Here is a 10,155-nt window from a genome sequence, read left to right as displayed (position 1 = left end):
ATTAAAAATCATTTTTTTAACATTATTTTTTAAAATAATTACGAACATACCCTTAGTAGTTTGCAAAAGAAACGACAAACAAGTCCCAAGAATATATTTTTTTTAAATTAAATCCTTTTTATAAAAAGATCTGTGAAGATCCCTTCTCACGCGCCATGAGGAGAGAGTGAAATACCAGCCGCTCCCCAAAAGGCACGGGAAAAGCTTGATAGTGAAACAAGCGCTATCGAAGCAACCTTCATGTCTGCACTGTACAGCACTCACTCTCTCTCACATTCGTTTCTGTGGAAGTACAATTCCAACCAACCATCTCATATATATATATATATATATATATATATATTGAAATCCCGCAGCCTTACTCAAATGCTTCCTTCTTCTTCATCCCTCCATTTCCAATGCCGCGCGCTCTCCTCTCCCTTTCTCTTCTCCTCCTCATCCTCGCCGCCGTCTCCCACGGCGGCGATCATGCTGCTAATGATGAGTCGTCATCGTCGGAGAGCGTTAACCTGAGGGCGAATGCACTGATTCTGGTGAAGATCTACTGTCTGATTCTGGTGTTTTTCGGGACGTTCATCGGCGGCGTGTCGCCTTGCTTCTTGAAGTGGAACGAGACTTTTCTAGTGCTGGGAACGCAGTTCGCCGGCGGAGTGTTTCTAGGGACGGCGATGATGCATTTTCTGAGCGACTCGAATGAGACGTTTGGGGATTTGACGAGCGTGGAGTATCCGTTCGCGTTCATGCTGGCGTGTGCGGGGTATTTGATGACGATGTTCGCCGATTGTTTGGTTTCCTATGTGTATGGAAAGGGGGCGAGTGGTGGTGAGGGAGATGTCGAGCTTCAAGGTTGGTTCTTTGAGCCCTTTGAATTATTTATTTATTATTTATTTTATCTTGCCTTAGAAGAAGAAAAAACTAACAACCAACATATGAAAAACTCAATTTAATTTACAGAGTATTGATTTGGCGGTTTAACTAACATTTCTTTTCTTTTTCTTTTTACTATCTTTGTCTACTCAATAAATAGAGGAAAATAAGAGAAGGAAGATGTGGATACTCAGTGTGATTTAGTGGTTGGAAGTAATGATTTTTTCCTCTTTAGGCCTCAATAAATTAAATGAAACTCATGTTTGGAATTCTAGAACAGAGAACGAGATATTCATTCAACTTCCTGTTCATTAATTTATTTGGATAGTTTTTTTAGAATTGGAATAGGAATAAAAAAATTCATTATCATGAACTGACTTGGATTTTGTGATTCCCTTCCATTCCCATATTTTTTTTATTCCAAATCCAATGTCATTCCTTTGTTACAGCAAATATGCAAGGAAAAAGCTGTAGCAATGGCGGACATTCACATTCTTTGGCTCAGGTGAGATAACAGGGAAACCTTGATCCTCTATGGCTTCTTAGAAGATTCAAGAAAAATTGCTTTAAAATGCCAGAGACAGCTGAATGAATACTCATTACGTTCACTTGACAGGTTCAGACTGGCAAAGATGGCAAAGAAGTCCACTCCGTAAATTCCCCTCTGAAAACTGCCACATCGCTCGGGGACAGCATATTACTCATCTTTGCACTGTGTTTCCACTCTGTTTTCGAGGGCATCGCAATTGGAGTTGCAGAGACCAAAGCCGATGCTTGGAGAGCTCTATGGACAGTCTGTCTCCACAAGATATTCGCAGCCATTGCAATGGGAATAGCTCTCCTCCGGATGATTCCAGACAGACCCCTCCTCTCCTGTGCAGCCTATGCCTTTGCATTTGCCATTTCTAGCCCAATTGGTGTGGCCACCGGTATTGTCATAGATGCGACTACTCAGGGCGCTGTGGCTGACTGGATATTCGCCATATCAATGGGGCTAGCATGTGGGATCTTCATCTATGTCTCAATAAACCATCTACTGTCTAAGGGATACACTAGTCAGAAGACAGTTCCCTTTGACACCCCCAACTACAAGTTCTTAGCAGTGTTGTTGGGCATCGGGGTAATCGCGGTTGTGATGATCTGGGACACCTGAGCTCATCTTGAAGTGTGTTCCTTCAATCATAGAAGCTGCAGGGAGTATAGCCAAGAGTACAGAGGAAGGAGCTTAGAAATGTTACTTCTTGATCCCACCTCGTTTATGATTATTAAACAAACCCACTTTTTTCTTTTGAATGGGATCTCTAGACGCATATACCATATGTAAAATAGTATTTAGACAAGTGAAATGATATTGGGTATCTGATGAGAAAATGGAGGGCAAAATATTCTGATACCGGCTCCTCAATGCTCTGTAACATATTTTGTATTATGTGAAATGTGACTTCATCTTCATGGATCCAGTAATGGTAGAGCATCATGCGGACAATTGAAGAAAACAAATCGTTAGAAAACTAGGGATTAATCAGCATGTGCAAGAACCAGCTCATGTTCTAAACAAGATGGCTTAGAATTAGTTCAAAATATTTGCAGGATCCATTATTTAACAATCAGATGCACCGTTGTGCCCAATGGCCAGTTCAGATCATAAATCTTCTGTAGAAGGAAAATGCAGTCCTATGAAACTTACACGCCAGCAAAAGCATATCAATTGATTGCAATTAAATCAATTAATACCAGTTCTGATTATTCTCAGAGACCATGACAATTGTAAACGGAGGGAATAGTAGTTGCCCAGAAAGGAAAATTTGGTGAATGGCTTGCCGGGTCTGTTTTCGCCCAACACCAGATTCAAGTGATTTATGATCAAATATGGTTTTATGCATAAGTGTAGGCATCAGATACTTTAAAAATTGGGGTAGTACACAATTCGAAGCAGGTGCCAAGAATCCATCAGACAACTTATCCCATGTGCTCTTCTAAAGGTCTACGTGAAGAACCTTTTCAAAGCAAACTGATACAATAATGGGCCCAGCCAAGTCCCCAGCAGCACAGCCTGCAGGAAAAGTACATTTTAGTATTGGAAATTTTACATATCAGAGATCTTTTCCTTTCTACATTCTATAAAATTAGCAAACTTACAGAGATTCCACAAAAAGCTTTATCAGGTAGTCTTGGAGGAGGAGATGTACTTACCAATCCACTGGCCGGCTGAAGGACGGAAAAGGGTGGCACCAATCCCGGCTCCTATGGAAGCAAAAACTAGTGATGCACCACATTTGACAGTAGTACACGTAACTTTCTTTCCTAGAAGCTTGGCTCTTTGAGCCTTATCGGCCCTATCAATCTCTTCTTCAGAGTTAATCATCCAAGAGAAGAATCGGTAGATTTCAATGCCAACTTGGACAAGCCATGATGCCGCTACTCCTAGAAAATGTCCTGCAAAAACATATGAAAATGGGAGCACAACACAGTTGAGCAACCATCAAAATGGTAGGGTAAAAAAAAAAATTCAGGACAGAGGGAAAGAACATGAATACATATGCTCTGACCTCTAAAAGTTGTTCTGCTAATGCGAAAGAAGTAAACTAAGGTAGGCATCCCCCTGTCAGCCTTGCGCACAGCTGATTTGGGAACATCTGCACATATTTTTGATAAAACAAGCCCATCAGTTGCTTAAAAAAACCTAATCAGAAAGCACATAGTTTTGTAATTAATTTAATGATCACTGATAATCGTAAATTAGTTCAAATCATCTCTTGATTAGATGAATTGATCTAGATTAATTCTTCTTTCAAATTAGCAAGATGACTTATATTTCAAAACACAACACTAGTAACACTAAAGAGAGTACCTTTAAGGAGTTTCCATGCCATCCTTTGTGAAAAATAAGTTACAGCAAGTCTTTCTAGAACCCGTCTTGTTGTTACAACAGTAGTCTGAAATGGCATGCAAAACATTACTCAGTGGTCAGTACATTCCATACCTGGATGTGTAATAGTATCAACCTAATAATTATGAACTTTAGCTTAGAGATTTCATAGCAGTACTTTCCATGGGATGAGGAAAAGAAAATGCTAAACTAAGCTTTGCAGAACTTCCAAGTGCAACATTGCTCTCCATTGAACAAGAAACCAGAGCTAACTGGAGGCAACTTATGCCCTACCAAAATTCAATAAGATGTGGTGCTTTGATGAATCAAGAAGAAAAAATCCCTAGAGTTTTTGAGACAAATCCAAATATTGTAACTTGATTGATTCATCAACTGCCATCGAAGTAAAATGATCGACACTGTTCACAATAGGGTTTTAATACAATCCTTATCACAATGCAGTTACTAAGCAGATCAATGGAGTCACGTGCTTTTAACCTATAAATGGTGCCTGGAAGGACCAGAGTACAAAAAGATACAGGAAGATGCTTAGCATAGTTTTAAAAGGTGCAAGGCACACTTAGGGTACAAAGCAATCCTAGAGCTTAGGTGCAAGATGCAACCTAAAGTGCAAGGTGCGCTTGAGAAAAATGAGGCAGACCATGAGTTACACGTGCAATTTTATGTAGCACTTTCAATGTTTTCATTGAGGGCTCATAATTTAAGATTTTTCTAATCTTATTGATTGTTACTTTTTTTTTCTCCCCTTGAATAAATCATGAATTTTTCTAGGGTGGTGGTATTAAATATCACACATTCACATAAAAAAAAACTAGCAGCAGCTTGCCAAACAAAGGTTAAGAGAAAAAAAAGCATAGGAATGACAGGCGTAACATCTATGATTGGATTAAAAAAAAAAAGTGTTAGACTTCCTATAATTTGGCAAGGAAAAAATTATTTGGATAAAGGAAGAATTAAGATAGATTCCGATCAAACTAAAGACCCTAAGGATAAGGAACATTTTGTTCTCGGAGAATTGAATTTCGATTTAGCAAATCTCAACATGCAAATATTTGAGTCATACACATATATCATTAAATGTTATTCAAAACTATGATCCAAGCACCCAGAAAAAATTAAATAAATAAATAATCAAACAATATGCTATACGGATATATGCTCAACCCAAAAAAGGAAAAAAGTAAAAAAAAATATTAGACTTCTGTTAGAATAATCAACCAAGAAATTAAATAAATATTAGAGTTATCTCTTGCTAACAATATGTTTCCACAAACAGGACTTGCACTCTCTCAACTGAATTTGACACAATGGAATTACTATTGACTCTATTGTGAATGCATACTTATAGACTAATAGAATAACTCCCAAACATGAGATTACTCAATCACTATCCAAAATTCAGCTAAGAATGCAAAGCATGATAAAATAATCTTATGAAACGTAGAAAAGGAAGTCCACAAAATGCACCTCACGCATGATTTGCTTCACCGATTTTTTGAAAGGAACGACCAAATCTACATGGCTCTCCTCTGGTGTTTCCTGTAGGAAATCTTCATCGTCATCCTCCATGTTCGTATGGGGCTCTAAAAGAGGCAAATAGAACATTAGGAAAGACCTCAAGGATGTCATTGCAAGAGACTTCGCTCCAAAAGCCGAGAATAGGGGTTTCAGCTCAATATAGTACTCCTTGGTACTGTATTTCAGAGAATCATTCTGAAAGATATTGGCAGATGCGCTTCGTAGTTTAGAAATGTAGTCATCACTCCATGTTGCACCAGCATCACATTGAGCAACTGAAATACCAGCATTACTGCATCATAACAATTAAGAGCCAATATATCATCAAAGATTTTCCAATAAAACACAAAATTTGCATAAGGAAACTAAATATAGAGTCAAATAAAATTAGCTGTTTTCATGTTAAAAGATAAAAGAATGTCATACAATGTCATGTTGACTGAGCGTCGAGACATGAAACTCATGGTTTAGTGGATCAAACTTTAATAGAACAGATGGATGGCTGTTTACACCACTTAGAGAACACAAAACCAAACTTTTGGAATTGTTCTAAAGTTAGATTTTCAAATAAATGTATGCCACAACCCTAAGCATTCCCAATTTATTCTGATATGCATATTATGTAAACTGTATCAAGACTATTCCCAAATTAATTAGATAAATACATTTCCAATTCCCAAAAATAGTTTAAATCACCTAGAATGAGTCAAACCCAAACCCTAGTCAGCATAAACACAAAATCAAATTAAGCAACTAAATCTTACTAATGGCCTGGTAAAGGATCAAGTTCTAGATCAAACTCAATATGTTAGTTCAAAAGTTGCCAACACCTTTAGAATACATGGGCAATTCGTTGTTCTGGAATTAAACTATGTTCATCCATCTAAAACATCCAAAATCAATCAAATAAACTGATAACACTTGAACCAAAGTTACAACCATTTTTCCGAATCTTAAACTCCACACCCAAAAGAAAGAAAAGAAATAAGCATAGGACTCAATTCAGCTGAAGTTGGACATAATACTTTGCTAATTTCTGTTGGTTTTCATCATCAGTTAAGCACACAAAAACAATAGCTAAAATAGAACACAAAATCCTGCATTTTCTTTGTTGTTCCTCCGTTTTCTCAACAACCAATCAATTAAACTCATAAAAAATTTGATCCCAATGCAACTATTTTGAAAGAATACGAAAACATAAAACTCAAAACAGCTGGACTTGCTAATCTCGGTCGGCTTTCTTCACCGGTTAAAACCCCAAATAACTAAACTTTGCATTTTTTTTTCTTTCCTTTTCTCCGTTTTCTCTGCAACCAAACAGTGACCGATACAACACTTTACCCGAACAAAAACCTAGAGGCAAACGGAGTCGCAGCGGCCACGGAAGCCGCGGCGGCTGAAGCAGCTGCTGTTGCCGAGAACGAGCCATAGGAGTGTAGGGTTTGCCCCGAGAAAAAACTCGGATTTTTCCTCCATAGATCCAACAGTATTGCTATTCCCGCCATTTTTTCAACGACGAATCGCCCGTCAAAGTTCACAAAACTCTCCTTGTCACTACCATAGACAAGGAGCGAGAAAACGCGAGAAAGCGCGAGAAACCGAGGAGCGGGTGATCAAACGCTGCGTTTTGGATCCGTTACAGATTGGAGAAAATGAGAAGGCTAGAGGGAAACGCTGCGTTTTGGGGAGGTGTAACGTGGGACTGGGGGTTTGTGAAGACTGAAGAGGATGATGAAAGGAGTACACCCCTGACTGTTCTGATCAACCAATCAGATTGCCTGAAAATTAGGGGTGAAATGCCCGAATCGGGTTTGGGCTCAGGAAGTTGGATTTTTGGATGGGCCGGGCCATGTCTGATGGCTGGGCTCACTGTTTGGGGTGGAAATGTTAGTGGGCTTGGCCCAAATATTGCTTCGGTGTCTCTTACTGGGGTTAAATTTCGAGGAAGGTCCGAGGATGCCGCCATGAGGTACATTGCGGGTAGCATTTAATGTCTTCCTCTTGTTTGTGTAGGGTAAAAAGTTGCTTTTTACTTTGGGGATGCCCACTTTCTTTAACTATATTTTTACATGCACTTTCTACAGAATAGAACATATATTAGAATTGTTTGGTAACTATTTTTGAAAATAAAAATTGTTTTCGCAAAAATTAATTTAAAACTTTAAAATATTTTTAACTTATTTTTAATATTTTTAAATATATTTAAAAATAATTTTTATGTCTAATATATTATTTTTAATCATTTTACATATTAATATAATTATTTTTTAAAACAGTTCTTAGAAAATAAATAAAAATAATTAAAAAATGGTGTTTATGTAAACACCATTTTTTTTTTCTTAAAAATAAAAAATAAAAAATAGCTTTTAATTTTCAAACTGATTTTCTTGGTTTTTTATTTTAAAGAACAAAAAATTATCCTTGAAAACCATTGTCAAGCAAGCCCTAAGATTTAACTGATACTATTTTTTATTTCTTTTTATTTATGTAGATCTTTAGAGGAATCCTTTCATTTTGTCTTATACATAACAATTTAGAAAAACATTCTATACAAAAAAATAATAATAATAATAATAATTCTTTCTTCTTAGAAAAACGTTTTTATACAAAATATTTCATAAGATTTCTTACCAATCTCGATATTGAATTTAGGAATTGAATTCATTTTTCCATTATAAGGATTATTGTATTTCTTCATTATAATCCATGTGAAATTTATTTACAATTTTTTTCATCTGAAATTCAGGGATTGAATTCATTTTTCATTATAAATATTATTGTAATTCTTCACTACAAGGATTATTATATTTCTTCACTATAATAAATGTGAAATCTAGTGGCAATTTTTTTGTTTAAGGCTAAAATTTAATTACTAATTATGAATTAAAGTTGTGAAAAAAAATATTATAAAAATAAAAATAATATCAAAGATTTACATATATTCCACAATAATATTTTCTATTTCGCACTAAAAGATAAAACTTATAAAAATTAAAATTTTGATTTCTCATTTTCAATGTAAACAATTTTATTTTTTTATTTCAAATTTTCCTTTTTTTTCTTGAGATAACTAATTAAAATGGATAAAATTCTCTCAATATTACAAAACTAACCCCCCACTTTTAATAGCCTCGAAAATTACCCAATAAATTACCCAATCTAAACAAAAATACCCATAAGCTACTTCAACTCCTTTTTCCTCCTATTCTAATTTTATTTCTCTCCTTTCACTTTTTTTTTTTATTCTTTCTTCCACTTTCTTCTTCTTTTTCTCATTTTCTCTTGTTGTTCCCATTTCTCTCTTTTCAAAACATTTCTTCAAAATTCACATACAATTTCTCTTCAAATTTCTTCAACTTAAAGTGCTTAAAGTTGTGGCTGGACAAACAATACTTAAAGTTGTGGTTGGATAAATAGTGTATTTTTTTCATATTTTTTTTCTTTCATCTTTTATTTATTGAATATTTTCAAACATTTAATGAAATGTAGTAAATATTTAAATAAGTTTGAAATTGTTATAATTTTCTTAATATCATTTACAACTATATAAAAAAAAGTAAAAGAAAAAAACGATCAGCTTAAAAAGTGGTGTAGAAAAACATTGTCCATATGAAAGATCAAATCATGGTAAATAATAAAACTTATGGAATTTTACGATGGTTTTGGTATTGTTTGCATATTTATTTTTTATATAGATGTAAATATATGTGTTAATAGGGTTTTGATATAATATATAAAGTTATCTTTTTTAGTTGTATACAAAAACTTTACCGATGTTAAATTGAACTTGACATAAGTTAAGTTTATATATAGTTATTTTATTGTAACATTATATTATTGTTTTTTTTTAATTATACTCAATTTGAGTTGAATCATTTGCAAATTACCTTTGACATTAAATGAATTACAGCATAACCAATCTTTTAGTAAATAAATATATTTTTATTGTTAAAAATAGTTGAGAGTTACAATATCTGAATTTATTTAATAACAATAAACATTATATTTCTATAGCAGTATTGGTATTATTTGAAGTAGTAAAGATGATTAATAATATTATTTATTTGTTGTTTATTAAAAAATAAATATATGTAATGAAATAATATGTATTTAATAATGAATGAGTTTTTTAAAATTAATATCTACTTATTGATGGTAATGCTCCGATGTAACTCAAAAATATTCTAGTATTGTATGTTGATGCCAATAATTGGATTATTTTGTTATTTCAATGGTTGATGAAGTAGGAATAATGCTTTTATATGAAGAGGAATGGGTACGAGATGGAAACACTTTCTATTCGAATGAAGTAAAGGTAAAGGCATTGAGGTCCCAAAAACTATATCATATGAAGAGTTATAAGGGGTTGTCCATCATATTCTAAAGCTAAATCCAACTAATTGTTCTCTTTCAATGAAGTATGTATTCAATGCCAACATACCCACAAGTCCTATACAACTAATTGATGATGGGGATATGAAATTCTTTATTGATTTAAATTATACAAATGGTAAGTTGTCTATTCTATTGTGCATCATAGTTAAAAAGAGAATTGATAATCACAATCAGAAATCAATTTATAATTCTTATTTTGAATATCATATATCTTTTAAGATTGACAAAGAATTGAATGGGGACTCAATGTTGATGCATAAAAGTAGACACATTTATAGTGAGTCAGTTGAAACTCTTACTATTGATGGTGAAAATGGACTAAGATTTCAAAATAAGTCACTTGAAGGGTATAAAGTTCATGATTGGAATATGAATGAGATTGCAATTAATAGGGAGGATTATAGGATGGATACTAACCTTACTAATGATGAGCAAGTGACCTAAATTGGATCCTTTAGAACTGGTTCAACTCAAAGTGCAAAAAT

The 10,155-nt window shown here is 34.3% G+C and overlaps 2 protein-coding genes across 2 annotated transcripts; one reads left to right on the top strand and one right to left on the bottom strand.

Moving 5' to 3' along the window:
- The first annotated feature begins 243 nt into the window (after positions 1-243).
- On the top strand, positions 244-2,323 carry LOC100263533 (zinc transporter 11). Its single transcript, XM_010646250.3, has 3 exons — positions 244-846; positions 1,317-1,372; positions 1,484-2,323. The coding sequence occupies exons 1-3, from the start codon at positions 399-401 to the stop codon at positions 2,018-2,020; spliced, it is 1,041 nt and encodes a 346-aa protein (XP_010644552.1). The 5' UTR covers positions 244-398; the 3' UTR covers positions 2,021-2,323.
- Positions 2,324-2,413: 90 nt separating this feature from the next.
- Positions 2,414-7,043, bottom strand: LOC100241265 (uncharacterized). Its single transcript, XM_002265316.5, has 6 exons — positions 6,617-7,043; positions 5,225-5,567; positions 3,719-3,803; positions 3,417-3,503; positions 3,061-3,303; positions 2,414-2,920 (listed from the first exon to the last, which is right to left on the bottom strand). Exons 1-6 carry the CDS (start codon positions 6,778-6,780, stop codon positions 2,844-2,846), a joined length of 999 nt encoding a protein of 332 aa, XP_002265352.1. The 5' UTR covers positions 6,781-7,043; the 3' UTR covers positions 2,414-2,843.
- Between the last annotated feature and the right edge of the window lie 3,112 nt (positions 7,044-10,155).

The sequence above is a fragment of the Vitis vinifera genome, chromosome 19 (assembly GCF_030704535.1).
Source record: "Vitis vinifera cultivar Pinot Noir 40024 chromosome 19, ASM3070453v1".
NCBI lineage: Eukaryota > Viridiplantae > Streptophyta > Magnoliopsida > Vitales > Vitaceae > Vitis > Vitis vinifera.
The sequence above is the reverse complement of the archived record's forward strand: the minus strand, read 5'-3'. Positions and strand labels throughout refer to the sequence as shown.

Excerpts from the sequence above, each read along its gene's own strand:
- LOC100263533 (XM_010646250.3), top strand. The coding sequence starts at position 399 with ATGCCGCGCGCTCTCCTCTCCCTTTCTCTTCTCCTCCTCATCCTCGCC. Across the intron at positions 847-1,316 it reads GGGAGATGTCGAGCTTCAAG|CAAATATGCAAGGAAAAAGC; the intron begins GTTGGTTCTTTG and ends CCTTTGTTACAG. Across the intron at positions 1,373-1,483 it reads ATTCACATTCTTTGGCTCAG|GTTCAGACTGGCAAAGATGG; the intron begins GTGAGATAACAG and ends TTCACTTGACAG.
- LOC100241265 (XM_002265316.5), bottom strand. The coding sequence starts at position 6,780 with ATGGCGGGAATAGCAATACTGTTGGATCTATGGAGGAAAAATCCGAGT. Across the intron at positions 5,568-6,616 it reads GCCTCTAGGTTTTTGTTCGG|TAATGCTGGTATTTCAGTTG; the intron begins GTAAAGTGTTGT and ends GTTATGATGCAG. Across the intron at positions 3,304-3,416 it reads TAGCAGAACAACTTTTAGAG|GACATTTTCTAGGAGTAGCG; the intron begins GTCAGAGCATAT and ends ATGTTTTTGCAG.